At 49.9% G+C, this 23056-nt stretch overlaps 8 protein-coding genes across 8 annotated transcripts; 4 read left to right on the forward strand and 4 right to left on the reverse strand.

Annotated features, from left to right (window-relative positions):
• Positions 1-1719: 1719 nt before the first annotated feature.
• Positions 1720-3476, reverse strand: LCP9604111_2862 (putative l-fucose permease; the record flags this gene model as incomplete). Its single annotated transcript, XM_039070386.1, has 6 exons — positions 1720-1905; positions 1988-2424; positions 2494-2838; positions 2909-3126; positions 3188-3288; positions 3342-3476. 6 exons carry the CDS (start codon positions 3474-3476, stop codon positions 1720-1722), a joined length of 1422 nt encoding a protein of 473 aa, XP_038930817.1.
• A 743-nt stretch (positions 3477-4219) lies between these two features.
• Positions 4220-7583, reverse strand: LCP9604111_2863 (calcium-transporting ATPase; the record flags this gene model as incomplete). The annotated part of the gene is made up of 6 exons (XM_039070387.1): positions 4220-4236; positions 4331-4416; positions 4472-4794; positions 4849-7164; positions 7245-7402; positions 7466-7583. 6 exons carry the CDS (start codon positions 7581-7583, stop codon positions 4220-4222), a joined length of 3018 nt encoding a protein of 1005 aa, XP_038930818.1.
• A 2158-nt stretch (positions 7584-9741) lies between these two features.
• On the forward strand, positions 9742-11107 carry LCP9604111_2864 (14-3-3 adaptor artA-like protein; the record flags this gene model as incomplete). The annotated part of the gene is made up of 8 exons (XM_039070388.1): positions 9742-9753; positions 9894-9901; positions 9961-10007; positions 10071-10090; positions 10146-10157; positions 10228-10502; positions 10561-10648; positions 10724-11107. The coding sequence occupies 8 exons, from the start codon at positions 9742-9744 to the stop codon at positions 11105-11107; spliced, it is 846 nt and encodes a 281-aa protein (XP_038930819.1).
• Positions 11108-13392: 2285 nt separating this feature from the next.
• LCP9604111_2865 (uncharacterized protein) lies at positions 13393-13881 on the forward strand (the record flags this gene model as incomplete). Its single annotated transcript, XM_039070389.1, has 1 exon — positions 13393-13881. The coding sequence occupies one exon, from the start codon at positions 13393-13395 to the stop codon at positions 13879-13881; it is 489 nt and encodes a 162-aa protein (XP_038930820.1).
• Positions 13882-14205: 324 nt separating this feature from the next.
• On the reverse strand, positions 14206-15192 carry LCP9604111_2866 (eukaryotic translation initiation factor 3 subunit J; the record flags this gene model as incomplete). The annotated part of the gene is made up of 3 exons (XM_039070390.1): positions 14206-14904; positions 14988-15070; positions 15174-15192. The coding sequence occupies 3 exons, from the start codon at positions 15190-15192 to the stop codon at positions 14206-14208; spliced, it is 801 nt and encodes a 266-aa protein (XP_038930821.1).
• Positions 15193-15579: 387 nt separating this feature from the next.
• On the reverse strand, positions 15580-17082 carry aspf22 (enolase acuN; the record flags this gene model as incomplete). The annotated part of the gene is made up of 4 exons (XM_039070391.1): positions 15580-16375; positions 16427-16766; positions 16833-16889; positions 16959-17082. The coding sequence occupies 4 exons, from the start codon at positions 17080-17082 to the stop codon at positions 15580-15582; spliced, it is 1317 nt and encodes a 438-aa protein (XP_038930822.1).
• A 1453-nt stretch (positions 17083-18535) lies between these two features.
• On the forward strand, positions 18536-19892 carry rpt4 (proteasome regulatory particle base subunit RPT4; the record flags this gene model as incomplete). The annotated part of the gene is made up of 4 exons (XM_039070392.1): positions 18536-18743; positions 18809-19195; positions 19257-19713; positions 19772-19892. The coding sequence occupies 4 exons, from the start codon at positions 18536-18538 to the stop codon at positions 19890-19892; spliced, it is 1173 nt and encodes a 390-aa protein (XP_038930823.1).
• Positions 19893-20418: 526 nt separating this feature from the next.
• On the forward strand, positions 20419-22899 carry LCP9604111_2869 (glycoside hydrolase family 47 protein; the record flags this gene model as incomplete). Its single annotated transcript, XM_039070393.1, has 5 exons — positions 20419-20504; positions 20583-20590; positions 20632-21186; positions 21241-21885; positions 21938-22899. 5 exons carry the CDS (start codon positions 20419-20421, stop codon positions 22897-22899), a joined length of 2256 nt encoding a protein of 751 aa, XP_038930824.1.
• Between the last annotated feature and the right edge of the window lie 157 nt (positions 22900-23056).

Raw genomic sequence — 23056 nt, forward strand, 5'->3', positions numbered from 1 at the left:
CCACTTTGATAATCCCCGAGAGTTCAGCTTACCACAAACTGACCGGTGGGCTGGCCCACGTGAGCTCCATTGTCATGGCTCTAGGGTGGATCGTTCCTTTACTGGAGATGCGAATAACTATCTGATAACTTGAGCGTGAACTAGTGATATTCTATGTCGAGAGCCAATATGACATGGTAGGATAGTTGCTAAAGACAAAGAATAGTACAATTCAATGTTGATCAATCAAAGGATAAATACAATCGTATATTTATACAATAAAGATTACTCTTGCTTTCACTCAGGCCTTTGGTGAGTTGTGACAAGCCTGTCCATGGGTCCGACTACAACGGTGTTTGGTATCATTTGGAATCCGGCATCGGAGGGATGTCTTGAAATCTCACTCTCATTTCCAACCACCCGGCTGGAAGTTGTTGATAATTATCTCAGGACTTCTATCACCTGAATATCGAAGCAGTTCACACACTCATTCAAGAGTGTTATCCTAGTATCGACCGCATGTCTCATCAATGGACAGATCAGCTTCCATGAGGGGTCTACCACGATGTCTGAACTGTCTCACTCTTTAGCGTCCAGGCTCCAATAATATCATATTCATAAGACTATCATCTTTTATGGGGGTCTCTACTTTACGATATCATTCCTCTCCAAGGAGATTATCCTCTATATGAGGGATTTTATATCATAACGGTGACGACTCTGACGTCGGTTTCCTAATATCCTACCATGTTGCCTTTGTATCTAACGTTTATACAGTGGTCCATCACACAGTTAGCGACATTATCCAAGAACCAAGAATACCACCCGGTCCTTGGCCTGTTTATCCACCTTCAAAAGGCTACAGCAACATCGACACCCCATCTGAATGAGTCTCCTGGAAAAGAGCATCTAAAGCGACGAGGCTGTCGATGAGCGAAAGATTTATGCGTTCGCTATCTCACTGCTAAGGGGGAGCTTGCCAATTGCCCACGCTTTATATATATGCTAGCTTCTCGGGAACGAAACTTCCGAAATTGTTGCTGTGAAAATGAGAATGGAAGAGAAAGCGCTCAATGCGGAGATCTTGGAGGAACGCGGACATTCACCCAGGCCTTTGGCAAGCTGGGAGTTCGGCTTGCTCTGCCACAAATTGACTAGTCGCAACTACTGGGAAGACTTTCCACTTCTTCAAGATCTCGAATGACTTCAACGTACGTTATACTCAATTCGTGATGGCTATTATCCTATCTAATCTATATCAGTGGTCGTCGGTATATGTTTTGGGATATGTTTTGACGTGCGTTCGTGTAGCATTTCCAGGCCGCTTGGACTTCTCGTCCATATATTCTACCGTGCCGCTATCATATCCCCTGCATACTCGGAGGAGAGCTTATGCCAATCCAACTAGTAAGAGATATCTGGTGGTAGCGCCGCTTTTAAGACCGTCGACGAGGATGATAAAATGGAGGACTTGGTTGATTAGCTTTTATATCTGGTATCAATTTTTTTCTTTTCCTTTTTCATTTTATGGTACCTTTTTCCATTTGAGCTTTGAAAAGATTATCGATGGTTTACGCTTACGTCTATGACTCTTGGATACTCAAATTAGTTATGGTCATCGCCTGTTACTCTATAAAGAGAATAATCCTAGGCATGGAAATTCAAGGAAAATACTAACATCCATTATTCATTAACCATTACCCTAGAGGATATACCGAAAGCAGAGCAAATAGCAACCATTCACCGCTCTAAATGAACGGCTTGGTGCTTCTCGTCATCGATATCATGAGAGTCCATAACAGCCTCCTCGTCTTTGATATTCTGACTCTCAAGACCAACGTCACTCCCGCCAATCCTATCCACGGTATCAGTATACGACGGAACAAAGTTCACAGCAATAGCGTAAGTCCAAGCGACGACCATAAACTGCAACCAGCATTAGCCACCGATCTAACAGGGTAGATACGGAAACGAAAACAAGAAACCCCCATCTAAGAGCAGAACATACCATAGTCGGAACAATAAACGCGAATCCCGTATTATCATGCATATCAGCAACATGACCCAGAATAGGCGGCACCACAGCACCTCCAGAAACACCAGCAACAATAAACCCAGAGCCGCGCTTGTAATGGCGTCCGAGGCCACGGATTCCCAGCGCCATGATCGTCGGGAAGCAAACAGACTCAAAGAAGAGCGTCATGAACAGCATAGCGAGACCAACCTGCTTGGTCTGCGTGACCGACGCAGCGAGGAACGCTACCGTGCACGTTAAATACAGCAGGAAGACCCAGCGCGCCCGCACGAATTTCATAATGCCCGAGCCGAAAAATCTGCCGACTGCGAATGCGCCCTGTGCCCCAGCGAGGTACTTCGCTGCTGTGGCGCTAGATGTACCCGTCCAGGTATCTTTGACGTAGTTGATGAAATAGCCTGCGATAGCGACTGAGGAAAGAGTTAGCTTGATGGAATATTAAGAGAGAAGTATAAGATAAAGGGTGGTAGGAAACGCACCCTGCGCGCCTGTATACGTGAATTGCGCCAGTGTCGCATGGAAAAGCTTGTACTGTTTCCAGAAAGGCTTATCCTGCTCGTCCACATGCGTCTGCGTCACCTGGAAGGCCATGTCCTCGTCTGTGACTTCGGGAATATTGGAGAGGAAGAATACGCCGGCGAGCAAGAAAACGAAGACCCCGATGGCGAGGTAGACCCACTGCACGCGCTGCAGGGCTGCTACATCGTCCTCTGTCTCGGTGAAGAAGACATAAGAGCCCAGAACGGGGCCGACGACTGTGCCGATTGCATTGAAGGCCTGGGCAAAGTTGATTCTGATCTCAGAATAGCGGGGCGGACCGCAGACTAGGCAGATTCAAATGGGCAGCTATTAATGTCTATGCTTAATTATCTGTGGAGCATATGAATGTCTTACCGGTTAGGTAGGGATTAGCCGCTGTCTCAAGAGACCCCAGTCCCGAGCCAATGACTAATGTGGCACCACAGAAGCCGCCGAAGGATTGGTTTAAACCTGCGGGCCACATGCACAGGGCTCCAATACCGTATAGGCACAGACCGAAGATGAAGACGGTCTTGTAGCCGTAGTTGCGGAGGATCCAGTTTGCGTAGCCGAGGGAGGCTAAGGGGTATGCGCTGGGTTTTGTTAGAGTGGTATCTTTTTTTATAATACATATGTTATCGAGAGATTCCATACCCAAAGTAGGCTGCTTGAAGACCAGCTGAGCGGCCACGGTCGATATGTAGGGTTTTCTGGAAATGTGAGTTGAGGGTGTCCAGCAAACCATACGCAAAGCCCTAATTGAAGTCTTAGTGGGAGGACTGGCTATAAACGAGATACCGTAGCATACCCATAAGAAGAATAAGGTCGTGACTAGGGTCAAGGGCCACAGACTCTGTCGTAGAGTCAGAGTAGCAGCAGAAGTAGTCGCACGATTATCAACACGCAAGCCCGAACGGCTTTTGAGGAATTCCTTGACGCCCATAGTCCTCGGTATATAAAAAAGACAAATACAATAGAGGGATCGAATGACCAAGCGGCCAAATGGGGTATTTAAATAGAAAACGAAACAAGGTGACACCCTGATTTCCCCAAGTCCGGGGAAAGCCAGACGATCCCTGGGGAAAGACCAGCAACGTCCAATTACAAGTCAGAACACGGAGTTTCACCGAGGATCGAAGGTCACTTTGATTTTTTCCCCGCTATATACCCCTGGAGAGGTGGCGTCAGCGTTGCATGGTTGTTTTAATGCTATTCATATTTAGGCTGTGCAAGTTGTTCTCTCCCGTGTCTGGTGGAATGCCACTCCGAGCTATATTGAGTTAGTCTTACTTTACTATCCTAGATAGTAGTCTAGATGACATCCTAAGGACTATCATACATCCTCCTATTAGTTCATGAGAGCTATAGATGATGATCACTTTGATAGCCGTAGACAAAAGCCGTGTCTATTACAGAATCACATGATCCATCCATGTCGTTCCAATATTGGAAAGGGATCTCCAAGCTAGACGAGGGCGTGGAATCAAGGGACAAACCGGGCAAGATCGACACATCTTCGAATAAGCTAGTTTATCTACGAAGACACAGTACATATTGTCCTACTGTCCACAAATACAACAATCACAGGTTGTAATCTTTCATTCGGCTGATCTATGGGCGTTCATGATAGCAGTCATAAGTAATCCACGCACTCTCGTATTCAATGCATGGCAAATATCTAGCCAATCAGGCAAAATCTATCTCTATTACACACCGGTTAGTTAGCTCCTGCGCGAGCAGATATCTAGGAGGGTAGGGTCCAATTTAGACCCATCCTTTATGCCCGCTTGGGCTTACCGACGGTACCGCTCTGGGCGACCGGGTTGACGGCTTTCGTGTTGTAAAGACGACGCTCGGCCAACTTAAGGACCTCGTCAATCAAGCTGGAATGTGGATTAGTAAGATATTCTTTCAGGATTAAGGAGAAATGACACATACATCACAGGTGCACTGATCACCAACACCGCCTGCCATTCATTCCAGTCCATGGGCAGAATCGAGAACAGGTTCTGGAGGAAGGGAATGTAGAGGATGGCAAAGTGAAGGAGCATGGACAGAGTGATAGCGTAGATAAGCATGGGGTTGTTGCCCAAGAAGAAAGTCAGGAGGGACTCGCTCGAGGACAGCGCGTTCATGGCGTTGAGCATCTCAATCACCACGAGGATGGAAAGAGACACGGTGGAGGCAGATTTGCCCATATCGTTGCTGAACATTTCGCAGCCAATCTCGGGGAACTGAGAGGCACACTTGTGGTAGTGGGACTGAATTGACCTGGTTAGCAACACGATCAATACCTGGAAACTTTAGAGACTTACCAATTGCCAGAAAGAGATGCCAGGACCATCGGGGTTGTAGACAAACCACCAGACATAGCCAAAGACGGTGGCAGCACCAACGTAGATGCCGACAACCATGTAGCGGAACAACAACCAGCCGCCAACAAGGGGCTCGTCGCGACGGCGGGGAGGGCGATTCATCACATCGTGGTCCGGAGGGTTGAAGGACAGAGCAGTGGCAGGCAGACCGTCGGTAACAAGGTTGACCCACAACAGTTGAACGGGAATCAGAGCCTCGGGCATTCCAAGGGCAGCAGTCAGGAAGATAGAGACGACCTCTCCAATGTTGGAAGAAATCAGGTAACGGATGAACTGTTGAGTGTTGCTGTAGATAGAACGACCTTCCTCGACGGCGACGGTGATGGTAGCGAAGTTGTCATCAGCCAAGACCATGTCAGAGGCCATCTTGGCCACATCGGTTCCGGTACCCATGGCCACGCCAATGTCAGCCTTCTTGAGAGCGGGAGCGTCATTGACACCGTCACCAGTCATAGCGACGACGTGGTTCAAAGACTGGAGGAGATCAACAAGCCTAGACTTGTGGGTAGGCTCAGTGCGCGAGAAAAGGGAAGCGGTCTGAACGGCCTGCACCTGTTCACTTTCACTGAGAGCGTCGAATTCACGGCCCGTGTAGCTCTTGCCCGTGAGATCCTCGTCGGCGCCGAACACACCAATGGAGCGACAGATAGACTCGGCGGTATTGCGGTTATCACCGGTGATGACGATAACACGAATTCCGGCGGCGTGGCACTTCTTGATAGAATCGGCAACCTCAGGCCGAGGGGGATCCAACATTCCGACAAGACCAATGAGAGTCATGTTCTGTTCCAGCTTGGTGTAGTCCTCGGTGGTGGTGGCGTTCTTCAGGAGGGGGTTTCCAGAGACACCGTCAACACTTGCGATGGCCATGACACGAAGGCCACGGTTACCATACTCAACAACTTCCTCGGAAAGAAGCTTCAAGTGATTCTGAGTCACAGGAACGCGAGATCCATTGGCGCCTTGAATAACGTACGAGCAACGGTCCAGGATGCTTTCAGGGGCACCCTTGACCAGTAACTTTTGTGCCTCGCCTTCGCCAACGAGAACAGACATACTCTTGCGGTCACGGGAGAACTCATAGGTGGCCTTGAGGGGAAGACGGGACTCGTAGTGAGCGCTGGCGGCATGCAATTTTTCGGATGTAGGGAGGCGACGAAGTTTTTGGTTCAAGGCGATGTCGGTGGATCCAATTTTCTCAACCAGAGTACGCAGGGCGCCTTCAGTGGGCTCACCGATGCTGGAGAAGACTCCGCTCTTGGCATCGTGGGAAAGAGTAGCGCCGTTGCAAAGGGCAGCAACCTCGGCCAATTGTGCCACGGTCGATGAAGAAACGGCCAGGTTCTCGACAACATTGCCATTCTGGGTGAGCTTGCCCTCGGGAGTGAAAGTAGTGCCTTCGACGTCAATCTCCTCGAATCCAGTGCCAGAGCTGGTCAGGTAAACAATCTTCTCGACGCTCATCTGGTTAGTAGTCAAGGTTCCAGTCTTGTCAGAGCAAATTACGCTGCAGCTGCCAAGGGTCTCGACAGAGGGAAGAGACCGGACGACTGCGTTCTTTTGAGCCATCTTGCGGGTACCCAGAGCCAGACAGGTGGTAATGACCACTGCCAGACCCTCTGGGATAGCCGCCACACCAAGAGAGACAGCAATCTTCAGATAGTAGATAGCTCCCTTAGTCCAGCCACCGAACGCGGGGTCATTGAAGTTCTCATAGTTGATAACCCAAACCAGGACACAGATGATGGTAATAACCTTGGCGAGCATGTCACCGAAGTCGTTCAGCTTCTTTTTCAAGGGGGTCGGCTCGGAGATCTGAGAAGTGATGCTCTCGTGGATATCTCCAATGGCAGTCGAGCTACCGGTCAACACGACCAGAGCCGTAGCGTGGCCGTTGACAACGGTGGTACCAGAGAAAAGCATGTTGATCTGGTCCTGCTTGACGGCCTGCTCATCCTTGATAGCCCGGGTCTCCTTCGCAACACTTTCGCTCTCACCAGTCAGAATAGCCTGGTCGACACGGAAGCTGTTGCTCTGAATGGCGAGCAGTCGGCAGTCGGCAGGAACACGGTCACCGACAGCAATTTGAATCACGTCTCCGGGAACCAGATCTTCGGCCTTGACCCTTCGCGTCATTCCATCGCGGATAACCTTGGCCTCGTTGGCGGAATATTCCTGGAGAGCTGAAATTGCCTTTTCGGCGCTACTTTCTTGGGTCACTCCGACAACAGCATTGAGGATGAGGATGGTAAGGATCTGTGAACAACAGCAAACCTCGGTCAGCATAATAGAACACATGGGTATACAGATGCAACGCAGGATATCCAGGCACTTACAACAGCGGGGTCCACAAATGCGGTCCAATCGTCGCTCTCTTCAAAGAGAGCTAGCACAAAAGACACGGCGGCCGAGCCAAGGAGGATAAGAACCAATTGGTCCTTAAATTGTTCCAAAATCAGTTCCCACATGGGAGTCGGGGGTTCTTCCGCAATAGCTAAATAAACGGCAGATGTCAGTTTTAGCCATGTCATCATTCTGCAGCGGGGTGGGTACTAACCGTTCGGTCCATACTGTTGTCTGGAATGGAAGACCGCGCTCTGCGACAGACCAGTCTGCTCCGACACCTTGAAGTGCTCCAGCGACTCTGCTGGAGTACGGAGAAAGGCGTTCTCCATGATCGCGACACCCTCAACGGCAATAGGCAGGATCAATTGCAATAGCCGCAGAGGTGAGGAATAATAGTTGGGGTAAAGAAGGAAGAAAAAAAATGGGTGCCTGTTTTTAAGATAGTTACATGCCCGGTGTAACACAGAGTCGGGAAAGAGAAGCAGCCCAAAGCGAGGGACAGGGTTATATTAAAAAAAAGAAGATCCAAAGCAAGCTTGGAAGAAATGAAGATCGACCGAATGGGGAACCTCCAGTGGGGGAAGTCAACGTGTTCTCATCCATTTGATTCCAGGCGCTGAGTAAGCATGGACCTACCTGCGTGGGGAGGGCGCCCCGGGGGTCTACAGGGCTGAAGGCGGGTCACTTGCAATTCTCCGCTTCGTTTTCTCTTCTTTCTCTTCTATCTTTCTTTGATTCTGCCTTGGATTGAGTATGAACGTATTGAAAGTACCTGATACTTCCGAGATTGACTATCTTTAGCATAATAAGTCTCACTATATCATGAATTGGAGCGAAAGCCTCTGGTAGGGCTCCAACGTCATGTCAATTCCCAGCTTGCCCTATGGGTCTCTAGGCTGCATCGTTTCTTGCCTATTAGATACATGTAGGTTTTGTGGGTAACCTTTGATCTTGGCACCTTCCTAACAAGATGAGTATGCAATCTTCTAAATCTTCTAATTCGACCAACTCGACTCCCCACTACTAGTGTGATATAGATGGACTTGTGCCATGACCACAGCTCTTGACCTATACTCGGTTATCCCAGGGCTCCGGAGCATACTGGATCCAACCTACTCGGCCCACTTATGGTTGGCAGGGCTGAGATCTTCAAGGCTAAAGCACAGTCCCTGCTAGATGGGTCAAGTGTGGCATCTTCATAAGCACGCTAACATACCCTTGCCTGTAGGGCTGAAGCTAGAAACAAAAGTCCATATTGCATCACTTAGCTATAGATCATCTACTCAATGCCTTTAAAATCGATTTATATCCTTACCTTGGCTTTGAAGTTGGCCAAATAGTCATTTCAAGCCACTTTTAGTAGCCACAAATAGAAGGGAAACGAAAGTAGAAAGTCTCTTGAATTTGGCTATGCATTCGCCGATCAATTGTGATATGATTAGTCTGATAATTCTAGTTGGTTAACCTTTCAAGTTTGGGAATAATCAAGCTGTGGAGGTAAGAATGCATACGGAGTACTCCGTACGTGAACAAGAAACCAAGCGCCTGAGTGTCTGGATGCCCTTTTACATGTCCATTATGTCTTTGTTCAAACCAGGTCAAAATAATAGTAACAAATATAGTAAGAGAATAAAAATCCCTACCTTAGTTCCAACTCGCTTGACCGCAAGTTATCACATGCTCATTGAGGATCCTTAGATAGTATGATAGTAGTTCATTGGGGAGAAATTTAACAAATGTCCGAATAAAAGCGATTGCTAACAATATATTTCACTAGAATACTTTTAGTCTGAACTACTTGAATTATTTGAATAAGACTAGAATACTTGTGATACAACACCTAATCTTAGTGTGTGGCCGATCAACTACATCATAACCGACCCTATTGTCTGGAAGGTTCTAAGAGATTTGCATCATTATCATCCCCAGACTCTTGCAATGCCACTGTGATTTCACTAAAATGGAAATAAAGTGGTCTCTACCTCAGCACCTCCAGGGCTAGAATGGTGTCAGTTAGGTATCGGTCGGAGTCCCTATGACAAGGTAGTATGGCTCCATAGATACACAAAGGGGTGTCTAGGTACGAATCAGCTAGAATCAAGCCATATATCATACTAGTCCAGTCTCCCGATGTCCTGAAAAGGAGAGTCCTAGTCTAATATTAGCAGTACTTGGTAATGAATACGGTCATTTATACCCCACCCCGCTCAAATGAATTCCTTGTTAGGGGGATCGACCGTAAAATGAATACTGGGCCGCGGCCCAAGTACCGTAGTACTTCCACAGAGCGGTGCCACAATAGGGGGAAGCAGGTACCGGGTACAAGAGGACATCGTATTATTGTTATGATCCAAATCCCCCCAACTCACTTCACATCATCTCTCTCCCCCACTTGGTCGTCTCTACCCATCTTCTTCTCCTGCATCTCGCGTCTCCTACTCCTTTATTTTAAGTCTCAAGTTCTAACCACCTCGATTCAATTTCACAATGGGTTCTGAGGTACGTGGCTGTCCCCTTCTATCGGCTGTCTCGAGTTGTCACCGCCATCGCAATCCCACATTCCCATCCTCATCTGAGCTCACTCCTATCTGGAATTTTTGTTGATAAGAACCGGGCTAACGAGTATCGTAACTATGCAGCGTGAGAAGTATGCCCCCCGTCGCCCCTATTTCTGAAACCTCGTGGCATGACTGACCCCCTCACCAGCAAGACGTTCCTCGCGCGGCTCTGCGAGCAGGCCGAGCGCTACGATGGTAAGTTGACATGCGATGGTTTGGCTGGATGGATATGCTGACGTGTTGCTTCTTGCTTGACAGAAATGGTCACCTTCATGAAGGTTAGTCGCACCCTCTCGTGTTGTTTACTGAGTATCCATGCTAATTGCTGAACAGGAAGTCGCCAACGTATGACACCATCATTTTCCCATCACTTTTGGGACCACTTTGGGGGTATTCGAAATTGACACATTTCTAGATTGGTGGCGAGCTCACTGTCGATGAGCGTAACCTGCTTTCCGTTGCCTACAAGAACGTGGTCGGTACCCGCCGTGCCTCCTGGCGCATCATTTCCTCCATCGAGCAGAAGGAGGAAAACAAGGGCTCCGAGGAGCACGTCGGCATCATCCGCGATTACCGCCAGAAGATTGAAACCGAGCTGGAGCAGGTGTGCCAGGATGTGCTTGATGTTCTTGATGAGGCTCTCATCCCCAAGGCCGAGACTGGAGAGTCCAAGGTCTTCTACTACAAGATGTACGTCTCCAACGAAATTTGCTTTCGGTCTGTTACATTTTGCTGACTTTGTAAACAGGAAGGGTGATTACCACCGCTACCTCGCCGAGTTCGCTTCCGGCCCCAAGCGCAAGGGTGCCGCCACCGCTGCCCACGAGGCCTACAAGGTAAACAATTCTCATTTCGGCTTATTGTCATAGGCCTTCACTCTTTGCAATGAACAGTTGTTGATCGTGTCATAGAACGCCACCGATGTTGCCCAGACCGAACTCACTCCCACTCACCCTATCCGCCTGGGTCTTGCCCTGAACTTCTCCGTTTTCTACTACGAGATCCTCAACTCGCCTGATCGTGCTTGCCACCTCGCCAAGCAGGCATTCGACGATGCCATTGCAGAGCTCGACTCGCTCTCCGAGGAAAGCTACCGCGATAGCACTTTGATCATGCAGCTGCTGCGCGACAACCTGACCCTCTGGACCTCATCTGAGGGCACCGAGGCCGAGAGTGCCGCCAAGGAAGAGAAGTCCGAGGAGGAGACCGCTGCTCCTGCTGTTGCTGCCACCGAGGCCGCTGCTCCCGCCGAGGAGAAGCCCGAGGAGGCTAAGCCCGTCGAGACTGAAGCCTAAAGGAACATTAGGGGTCGCGACGAGCCGTATGCCGTTTGGTAGGGTGGGCGTTCGCATTTATTCCTGGACGTGGTTATGCAAGTCGCTTCTTTGTTTTTTCACTGCAGCGCTGGGTTGGACCGGCAGATATCTTGCACGTCTTCGGGACCGTGTGGGTCGGCCGGCGGAGTTTGATATTCGGTTGACGCGAGCGGAAAAGGGGCTGAGTGGAAATTTCTCTCTCTTTTATTGTCTCTATTCCCACTCCAGCACGTTTCAATGTGTTTATTTTCCATTCCACCCGAGCTTCTCTACTTGACATGCACCCTGTGTTAGGTTGCTTGCGTAGCCAATGATTCCCCTTTTACCAGTATTCATGACTGAAGTATAAGCCGATAGAGTAAACCTAGTTATTCCTTTATTCCTTTCACTCGACTCGCTGGTTGATTAGTTCTAAAGCCTTGACGAACACAGATATCTACAGATGAGCATGTGCATTAATGCTTCGAAGTTAACCAAATTCCCACTGTCTTCCCCTATATTGCTTACCCAAAGCTGCCATCATCCTCAGACACATCTGAGGCTCATCTCTAGGAAAATACCGGCACGCCCCCACCTCCAAAGCAAAGGCACCGGCACGTCTGATAATTCCAACAACCAAAAAGCGCCACAGAAGACGCCATCCCATCAAGCACCGAAGACGCAGAACCAACACCATCGGGGACCAACATCCCTCGAACGATTCGTCGGAGCCAAGAGCCGGACAGCAACACCACCGGGTCCAATGCGGCTCTAACAATCCCCAACCCGCTATCTCCCATCCTCGAAGTGAACTCAACCGAAACACACGTCTTCCCACCAACGAAGAGCAGCCAATCGAAACCGGACGTGTTGAGCGCCACGGGAGGGGTCCGGGCACTTGCTTGAATATGACAGCTGGGCAGGCGGGCATCACATTGCATGCAATGCATACTGCAATCGTGGTGTGGTGACAGGAGAGTGGGGGAATGCCACGAGGGCGAAACGGCGGTGTTGGCGAATTGTGGCTGGAGGGGTTGAGGATGCGATTGGTTTTGTTGGTTGATCCCTGCGTATATGTTATCTTACTCTCTTTGTGGTATAGGTGGACTGGCGAATTTTGTTTCACTTAAGGATTGCATACTCGCTAGGTTTTGTGTCTGGAGCGAGTCAGATGGGTGTTATAGGGAGTATGTGTTTTTTTGGATGTTTCGAGTATATGGCACAATGTCGATTGATATAGATCGAATTCGTCATGAAGCCTTTATTCGATGCGGTATTATATCAACCCCTGACGATTCACCCGATAGTATCCTGGTAGTATCAGACTCATGCACTATAATTCACATTTGCTCCCTTGGATTCCGACTCGTCCAGCAAACCGTCGGCCCTGGATTTGAGATATATGGATGGAGACAGGACAAACATATTCATACGAGCCGTGGAGGTGAGGAGAAGTAAGCCCGGATGTATAATGCCTGCATCCGGTATCGAATCAATTGAGGAGTTTACGTCTAGGATTGCCGCGCGTCAAACCACTCGACAGAACGTGTAGGGTCACTTGACAGTGATTTTGACTTGTGTTGGTCCCAGAGCCTCATATCAGGGCTCTTAACGGTCCTATTTGTTTGCTTAGTTCTTGGCAACAGCTGGGATGCATGCAAGCTCTTCTTGTCGATCTTTTCTACCGACCTGTTTCTAATGAAACCGATTGAAGATGAGCAGAAAGTCTGAAGTCTACGATGTCGGTAAATGATTTGATTTTAGATTCCAATATATAGTTAGATGAAGATGCAACTTGAAGAGACCTGACAGGTATCATTTTGGTGAATGAAATTGAGCATGTAGTCGCTGTACGAAGATCTCCTGTATCATCTTCCATAGGTAGACACAGACACATGACCAAGCCAGCAAATCCTAGTTCATTGCACTTGCATACATATGTATGTAGTATGCACAGCTACATCACCCCAGTTATACGGACCCTATCATGCAAGTAGAGATTGGGCAGATGCATTAGGATTAGAATCTCGTCTAGAGAACCTTTCTCGATTGCCCCCGGCATGCATCCGACTCCATGCCATCGGGATATTCCAAAGATCCGCGGGATGTACGAGGTAAAAGCAATGCACATAGTCAATTCCACATCTTCCCGCAACGCGTTATATAAAATAACGCCGAGGACACCAAAACTACACAAAATCTTCATCTTAAGCAGTCTTTTATAACAAGAAACCCCAAAAGAACAATCCAATCCAATCCACTATAATAACCAAAAGTCCCAAACAATGTCACTCCCACAACCCCTGCCCCTCGAACCAGACGCCCTCTACATCCTCCTCCTCGACCTAGGCGGCAGCTGCCTCTTCGAATGGAGACTATACCTCGCGTCAACGCACACAACCGGCCAAACCTTCCACATAACCAACGAGACAGGCCCAGTAAACTGGCAATACAAAAGCGAAGCCGTGTACAACATAGCAAGCGACATGCGGGTGGTGCTAGCGCTGCAAATTGGCGTCGTCGGGCCCGTGCTGCACGCCGCGCTGGGGTCACGTCTGGCACTCATCCCGCTGACGCTATACTCGGCTCGGTTCCGGGAGGGCCTTTCTTGCCGCGTGTGGGTGCAGGAGGGGCTTTTTGCGTTGGATGATGAGGGATATCTGGATCTTACCAGGAGTGTTGCGGATATCGAGCAGGAGGCTAGACAGCTTGGGATGCTGAATAAAAGTCGGGGGTCTAGGTCGGTGGTTAGGAGTAGGGGGTTTGTGGGTTGAATTTATGATTGTAATGGGTGGTTATTAGCTGTGGGGGTTGTCATGATGTATGTGAAGTCATATAATAATCGGAATGGATTGGGTCTTTCTTTCTATGGGTTACTTGTGCCCAAGCATTTGAGATAGGAGGGGATGTACAGAGCGATGTTGTGGAAAAGTAGAAGAAAAAATAGAAGGGGTAACATTGGACCCGGCAGAGATAACCTGCATATAGGTGAGGCAGAAATAGAAGATGTAGATCTTCCTTTTAAGGTGCGTATTTTCAAGGGATCAGGGGGGAAAAGCGAAACAATTCAAATGGAGACTGGTCGTCCGTATTCACATTCACATAAAGTCATCATCCCCAAGATCATCACCACCCTCGTAGTTGGTGTGATCGACCTGGCTGTCGCGGCTGGCGTTCAGCGAGATCTTGGTCTTTGCCGCCTTGGACTTCTTATTGCCCTTGTCAGAAGCACGCTCCTCGCGCATCTTCTCGTTGGAAGCAGTAGTGAGAGCACTAGCAATCTTCTTGATCTCAGCACTAGGCAAGTCCTTCACAAGCTTACGGGTGAAGTCCTGCGCCCAGAGAGAGTAGTGGGGCTTCTTGGAGTGCAAGGTGAGGAGCGGCACGAGGGTATCACTCAGACGGGCGAACTGGTCCTTGGTGACGGGCTTGAACAGCGGCATGGCGGACAGATCGACGGCCTTGGTAGGATCGGTTGAGTCGCTGACAACAACGGCCTTGGGGGCGCCCTTGTTGCGCTTGAGATCAACAGTGCCGAAGAGATCCTCGGCGTGGGCAAGATCGGCTTCCTGCTCGGTCGCGCGCAGACGAGCGCGGCGGTCTGCCTCGTCTTCACTCTCAGATTCGCCGCTGCCCTGTTCCCGTAGGCGCTGTAGCCGGAGTTCCTCTATCCGCTGGGCTTTGGTCTTCTTGTTGGCGGCGGCGACGGCCTTGGCCTTGGCTTCGGCTTCGGCGGCCTTCTTGGCCTTCTCGCGCTCTACCTCGGAATCTTCGGCGGCATCCCATGAGTCAAGAACCTATATTCGGGGTTGTTAGTTTGTTGTTCCTTGGCGCGAAGGTGAGGGGCCTGCTGGACAGGTTCGAGGTTGCGTTGCCTTACATCTTCTTCCTCTTCGTCATCGAAACGGCGGCGAGGCGCGGCAACAATAGGAGGAGGCGCGGAGCTCTCCTCTTCTTCTTCATCTGCGTGAGATCAAAGAGATTAGCAACAGCAACATGAACCAAAACACGAGCTAAGTAACTGTGGCAATCGCTATAGAAGGATAATACAAGGATAATAACATACCCCACTTGGAAGGCGGCATTTTGAGCAATCTAAAAACTCGTTGATACGAAAGAAATGAAGGAACGTAATGCGCTACACGCAAGGCCAAAAGGAACAAGCCAACAACAGGACCCAGCAATGGAGGGGCGAGGGCAAATTTTATGTGGGACACACTTATCGTCCCCAGGTGGGATGTTCACGTGATCTCGGGCATTGGATGCCCGATGAGCATGATCTTTGTTCGTATCCCATACATATAGGCTGTTCATTTACTTATTTCTAACTTATCAGGTGGTGGAAATTTGTTTTCATTGAAAAAGATCCTATTAAATTCATAATCATCATGGGCGATGGCTCCGTAGATCGTCCAACCATCGTTTTTGATGGGCCCTCATCAGGCCCGATCTATGCTGCCGAAAGGCGGCATTTACAGGTTGACAGCAGTGCGGAACTTCTCGCCAGCGTAGATAGCGTTGGCACCAAGCTCCTCCTCAATACGGAGGATCTGGTTGAGCTTGGCAAGACGCTCGGAGCGGGCAGGGGCACCGGTCTTGATCTGACCGGCGCGGAGGCCAACGGCAATGTCAGCAATGGTGACATCCTCGGTCTCACCGGAGCGGTGGGAGACCATGACACCCCAGCCGTCAGCGTAGGAGTCCTTGGCAGCCTGGATAGACTCGGTCAAGGTACCAATCTGGTTGACCTTCAGGAGAAGGGCGTTGCAGGACTTGAGCTCAATGGCCTTCTTGATGCGCAGAGGGTTGGTGACAGTCAAGTCATCACCGACAATCTGGAAGTCAGAGGTCTTGTAGAAGTAGCTCCAGGCCTCCCAGTCGTCCTCAGCGAAGGGGTCCTCGATGGAGACAATGGGGTACTTGGCAGCGAGCGACTTGTAGAGGTCGGCAAGCTGCTCGTAGGTGAGCCACTTGGTGGGGTCGCTCTCGGGGTTCTTGAAGTCAAGATCGTACTTCTTCTCGTCCACCTTGTAGAACTCGCTGGAGGCAACATCCATGGCAATCTTGATCTGGCCAGTGTAACCAGCCTGCTCAATGGCCTCGGTGATGAGGTCCAGAGCCTCCTCGGCAGTCTGAATATCGGGAGCGACACCACCCTCGTCACCGACGTTACCGGCAGACTGACCGTACTTCTTCTTGGCGAGATCCTTGAGCTTGTGGTAAACCTCGGTACCCTGGCGGAGACCCTCGGAGAAAGTGGGAGCGGTACTGTATTTGGTCAGTTTATAGTTGCAATAAATTCAAGGCTGGAGGACCTACTCGGGCACAATCATGAACTCCTGGAAGGCGAGACGGCCACCGGCGTGGGAGCCACCGTTCAGGACGTTCTGGAAGGGAACGGGGAGGACGTAGGGCTTCTTGGTTCCGGCAAGGTCGGAGATGTGAGCGTAGAGGGGGACACCCTTCTCAGCGGCGCCAGCCTTGGCAACAGCCAGGGAGACACCGAGGATGGCGTTGGCACCGAGCTTGCCCTTGTTGGGGGTTCCATCGAGCTTGTTCAGGAACTCGTCGACCTTGGCCTGGTCCTTAACATCGATGTTCTCCTTGATGAGGGCGGGGCCAATGATGTCGTTGACGTTCTTGACGGCCTTGAGGACACCTAATTTGAGATGAGGATATCAGTTTCTGATCACTTTAGAGGTGTCAACCGGGTTCATTCACTTACCCTTACCACCCCACTTGGTCTTGTCACCATCGCGGAGCTCAACGGCCTCGTGCTGGCCTAGGAGTGAATGTTAGCATTGAGGTCCTTTTTCCCCTTTTTACCATCTAGACTTCAAGGACAACATACCAGTGGAAGCACCGGAGGGAACAATGGCGCGGTGAAGGCCGGTCTCGGTAACAACATCCACCTCAACGGTGGGGTTGCCGCGCGAGTCGTACACGGAGCGAGCGTGGATCTTAGAGATAGGCATGTTGTAATTGGACAGGCTGATGATAGATTCAGTCAGTTGTAAGAAAGGAGAAAAAGCAGATATGGGCTGATATATGGCAAAAGCTGCAGGTGACTAACGGCGGGGGAAGTTCACCGATGACCCAAAAAGATTGGGCGGGAGAGGTGAGAAGGATATGATTTGCTTGGAGAGAGCTCAACGAGGGGCAAGTTCCTACTACGATCACCGGGAGGCCTTTGGTTGGGTTTCTGTTCCTTTCCAGAAGACTTGGGAGGGTTGTAGCAGGTTGTTGGAGGGGGATATGTGTACTTTGGAGGGGCAGATGATGGTGTTATGGTGGGGTATATGATGTTATGGTGGTTATGATGCGATGATGCTATATTCAGATACTCACCTGTTAAATCAGAACAACTTGATAAATAAAAGGAGACCTCCTACGGACACACCCGACTACTTAAATACTTTCCCCCAGAGAAACCCCGGGAAAGCTCATTGCTGCTCCGATTCTTTCCAATGCAACAGTGGGGCTCCACGGCCGCTCTCCAGTACTCGCTGGCTGGTCCGACCTTATGCGGCCTCCTTAGCTACGAGATCTCCCGTCCCTCGGAAGATATTAGACTATGATGGCATCCCGTTCTCCCGATTGCCTTCCTTGTTATAGGACGTGCACATCGTACGGCATACCCCTCTACCCCTCTATTGCGCATTAGTCTAACTGCAGGATTGTTTACTGTTGTCTAGACCGATGTTACCTTCAGGGCTACGTGGTTCGAAACAGAAAGTGGTCATCTTACGTAGCATTCATTCGTGTTCATTCGCATTCATTCGCATTCCTTCCAAGGTTCCACTCTGACTCTGGCGAACCTTGGAAGACAGCAGTTGGCGCCTGATTGCTAAGGCCAAGCTGTCTCGGACCGAGTTCCGGGCTAATGATCTTCCTTTCCGGGCAGTTTCCATTATCAATTCATAACCAGAAGGGAAACGAGGACTGGTTGGACAGTATAAAGGAAAAACCACAAGATATAGGCAATGCATAGAGACCAAAGGGAGAAGAAAAGGCCCAAAAGAACTGAAGGTAGAGGTCAAACAGATGGAGGCTGAATAAATAGGGAATCCAATTCCAAGGTCATCATCACCACATTTATCAAGTCTTATTACATACAAGAATAGCTTGGGTTCTTGAATTCAAACTTGTCAAACTTATTGCCTTACGCTCAAGGCTGTGAGAGCGTCCCTGCCTTAGGTGTCTGTTATGACATAAGACAACTCGGAGGTCATGTGATCGTCTCAATGGACGCCGCGCTGGAAGCTGGAAGCTCCCCAGGCAAGGTGCTATCTTCCTAATCACGATATCCATCCATTTCGCATCGACTTTATACGAAACCCTGGATTCATACTCGAATTACAGTCTTTCTCTGGCTACCATCCCAACTCGTCCACACTCGGTGAATCTATCGTTCGTCCGTCCTTAATCATGAGCGACCCGGAGCGCGGCCAGGCGCTCGAGGAATATAAAAAGAGCTTGCTCGAGCTACGAGAATGGGAGGCCAAGTTGAAAACCCTTCGCTTGGGTATCAAGGATCTTCAAAGAGAATTTGATGTCTCCGAGGATAACATCAAGGCACTACAAAGTGTTGGTCAGATCATCGGCGAGGTGCTGAAACAGCTCGACGAAGAGCGATGTAAGTATCCAAGGCTCAAGATATTCGTTTCAATGATCGCATTAAGAAGCTAATCCGCTGTACAGTCATCGTCAAGGCGTCCTCGGGTCCTCGATATGTGGTCGGTTGTCGTTCAAAGGTGGATAAGTCCAAGATGAAGCAAGGCACACGTGTGGCCTTGGATATGACAACACTCACCATCATGCGGATGCTGCCTCGTGAAGTTGACCCCATGGTGTACAGCATGTCTTTGGAAGATCCAGGGTCCGTCAGCTTCGCGGGTATCGGTGGTCTGAACGACCAGATCAGAGAGCTCCGTGAGGTCATCGAACTACCTCTGAAGAATCCAGAACTCTTCATCAGAGTTGGAATTAAGCCCCCCAAGGGTGTTCTCCTCTACGGTCCTCCGGGTACTGGTAAGACGCTGCTTGCACGAGCAGTGGCCAGCTCGATAGAGACCAACTTCTTGAAGGGTATGTTCAACTTCTGAAAGCATTTACAGCTGCGATGTTCTGACCGGTCTACTCTCCTCAGTTGTATCCTCGGCCATCGTGGACAAATATATCGGCGAATCCGCTCGACTGATCCGAGAGATGTTCGGATACGCCAAGGAACACGAGCCCTGCATTATTTTCATGGACGAGATCGATGCCATTGGTGGACGACGATTCTCAGAGGGCACATCCGCAGATCGAGAAATCCAGCGGACGCTCATGGAGTTACTGAACCAGCTGGACGGTTTCGACTACCTAGGAAAGACAAAGATCATCATGGCCACCAACCGACCCGATACACTAGACCCTGCCCTGCTGCGTGCCGGTCGTCTGGACCGCAAGATCGAGATTCCTCTCCCCAATGAGGTTGGCCGTCTGGAGATCTTGAAGATCCACACAAGCACAGTCCAACAGGAAGGAGATATCGACTTTGAGAGTGTGGTCAAGATGAGCGATGGTCTTAACGGTGCTGATCTCCGAAACGTGGTTACTGAAGCGTGAGTGACAAATCTTCCTTCATAATATGCGTGTACTCGTTGGCTAACTCTTTATTAGTGGTCTGTTCGCGATCAAGGATTACCGTGACGCTATCAACCAGGATGACATGAACAAGGCTGTACGGAAGGTGGCCGAGGCGAAGAAGCTGGAGGGCAAGCTTGAGTATCAGAAGCTGTAATTGTATCTACCTTGCGGGGCTGGTGGCCCACATCATCTGGTGCACGGTTTAGATCTTTGTCTTGAAGCGCTAATGCTATGCATTCGACCTATTCTTCTATTGTTGATTCAAGTACTCAGTAGATCAGGGGATCTTAGGAACATCAACTTGCCTGAGTAACAATTAAAAAAGTAGCTACTTCGAGAAAAAAAAGAAGGACCTTGGGTTCGATTGGTAACTAGCTCGATGCCCTGTTCATTTATGTACTCATTATATAGCTATGAGGCCGGTTACGCGTACAATGCGATATGATTTGCGGACCCCTAGTGTTGCCTCTCCACTTCCCCAGCTTCCTTCAACCTGCCCTTGCCACGTTCTCGGTTTTCGCGCCAATTTCGTCTCGAATTAGATTGAAAGCTTGTTGCGACACTTGGCGTTTATCTACCTTAGCATTACCCAGGACACGCGGGATAAACTCCGCGCTCCGCATCTCCGCAGAGAAATTCTTTACGGACAACGAAACCACCAAACAAAACTGTATCGGTGCATGTTGGCTTTTAGATCCGAGAGACCAGATTGTCTTTGCGATCGACACTTGTTCATTACAATCGCGCCGGAAAGGGTTGTACTCCGGTAAGTGTGCAGGTCTGGCCCGAGGGGTTAGCTCCTCGTCCCCCAGGCTGAGGATCAAACCTGACTAACTGTTGCAAGATACGCGCGTATGAACCTTGATATAGAATCTTAATCAACACCAAACAAGGCGAATCCTCCGATAGCACCTCTACCTCCTCCTGCTCACTCCCATGTTGCGCACTCGGTAATCGCAAGACCGGCAGACAAGAGACCAGATCGAAGAGAACAATGGCCTACCAGCCATCGCGCAGTCCCTTCGCGCCCGCGCAACAAGACGGCTTCTACGGAAACCCTCGTAGTGGGCTCCGCGGATACGGGCTGTCGAACCAGCCTATCCCCCTGTCCAATAAAGTGAACGGCTACTTCGAAAAGGACCGCACACTACCTTTATACAAAGATAAGCCGTTCTTTGCGCCGCGGCGCACGGGTCCTCGAAGGAGATGGAAGCCGTTCCTCAACGTGCTAGGGGTGTGTACAGTCTTATTCTTGTTGTATTATAACTTCTACCTTCGCACGTGGTCAGGGCTACAGTCAAATGACAAGGGCGCCGAATTATGGAAATGGGCCCAGACATTAGAGGATGGGAAATCTTCTGGGGACTTGTCTGACTGGACTGCAAGACGAGAGAAAGTGCGGGACGCCTTCATCGTCAGTTGGGAAGGATATGAGAAGAACGCATGGGGTAAGTCATACAGTATCCTTGTGTGCTATGATAGCAGCTGACACCATTATCCAGGGTACGATCAGTATCGCCCAGTATCGAATGTTAATCAGGCAGACACGAGCGGCGGGCTAGGCTGGATGATAATTGACTCCCTGGACACATTGATGATCATGAATCTGACCTCCAAGGTCCACCGCGCGCGGCAATGGATCTCAACATCGTTGAATTATGATCAGGACCGTGATGTTAATACGTTCGAGACGACTATCCGCATGCTGGGTGGCTTGCTGTCTGCGCACTATCTGTCAACCCAATATCCTGATTTGGCACCCCTCAACGACGATGATGTCGGTGCTGCCGGTGAAGACTTGTACATTGAGAAAGCAGCTGATCTCGCCGAGCGGCTAATCGGGGCTTTTGAGTCTCCAAGCGGTATCCCATGGTCGAATGTCAATCTCAACACGTCAGAAGGTGTTGTCGTGCATTTCGACGAGGGGGCTACGTCTATTGCCGAGGCTGGTTCAGTACAACTTGAATTCAAGTATTTGGCCAAGCTGACCGGCGAGGCCGAATATTGGAAATTGGTCGAAAGAACGATGAAGCTGGTTGACCTACAAAAGCCACAGGACGGCCTTGTCCGAACCGCCATCCATCCTGACAGCGGTGCATTCAAAGGAGACAGCATTAGTCTGGGTAGTAAGACTGATTCTTACTACGGTATGTTGATAGTACTCGGTTGCCGTAGTTCTTTCAAGCTGACTCGCTCTAGAATATCTCATCAAGCAATACCTGCAGACCTCAGAACAGGAGCCCGTCTACAAAGAAATGTGGGATGAAGCATTGAGAGGCATCCGCAAGCACCTAGTCTCATTCACCAAGAACGCTCAGCTGATGATTATCGGCGAACGGCCCCAGGGCCTAGGCCAGGAACTGTTACCCAGAATGGACCACCTAGTCTGCTTCATGCCTGGCACAATCGCACTCGGTGCGACAGGTGGCCAGCCCTTATCCCAAGCCCGAAAGTCAGCGGATTGGACTCAACAGCGTGAGGACGAGATCCTCATGTCCAGAGAATTAATGAAGACCTGCTGGGCAATGCACCAGGCCACGGCAACCGGCCTCGCAGCCGAGATCTCCCACTTCGTCTTAGACTCGTCGCCTGTGATGATGGCAGACAAGTACCCCGATCCAGTGGCAAACCCCAACCACGCATCCAAGCCCGAGATACTGCGCGGCATTTCCCATCCACTAGAGGCGCAAAGCGATGGGTCCGAGCCCTGGCGTGCGGACATCGACATCCGCCGCAACGACCGACACAATCTACAACGCCCGGAAACCGTCGAGTCCCTCTTCTATCTCTATCGTATCACCGGCGACGACATCTACCGCCAATGGGGCTGGGAGATTTTCAAATCTTTCATCAAACACACAGCCGTGGTTGAAAAGAAAAGTACCTCCTCGCGTATTCCGACATCAACCAAGACAGCACCTGTTTTCCGTATCAAGGGCTTTACGTCGCTTGGAAACGTGGATGCAGTCCCTTCATACAAGCGCGATAACATGGAGAGCTATTGGATGGCTGAGACGCTTAAGTATTTCTATTTGTTGTTCTCGGATCGGGATTTCATCTCACTGGAGGACCACGTTTTCAATACTGAGGCGCATCCATTCCCGCGGTTTAAGCCTAGTGGGGATCTAAAGACGGGGTGGGAGAGAGCGCCTAGAAAGTAGATTTCGTGGGCGCTTTGTTCTAATGGAGCCTTGGTTGGCTATGTTTTGATGTCTCTTATATGTTCCGTATAGCGCTTTTTTCCGTGCTTTTCCTTTGCCCTCTGGGGAAACCTAGATTTGTATACCAACATTCTGTACATGGCCGATGTTACTTTCT

This window comes from Penicillium roqueforti, assembly GCF_015533775.1.
Source record: "Penicillium roqueforti strain LCP96 04111 chromosome Unknown scaffold_04, whole genome shotgun sequence".
In the NCBI taxonomy this organism is placed as follows: Eukaryota; Fungi; Ascomycota; class Eurotiomycetes; order Eurotiales; family Aspergillaceae; genus Penicillium; species Penicillium roqueforti.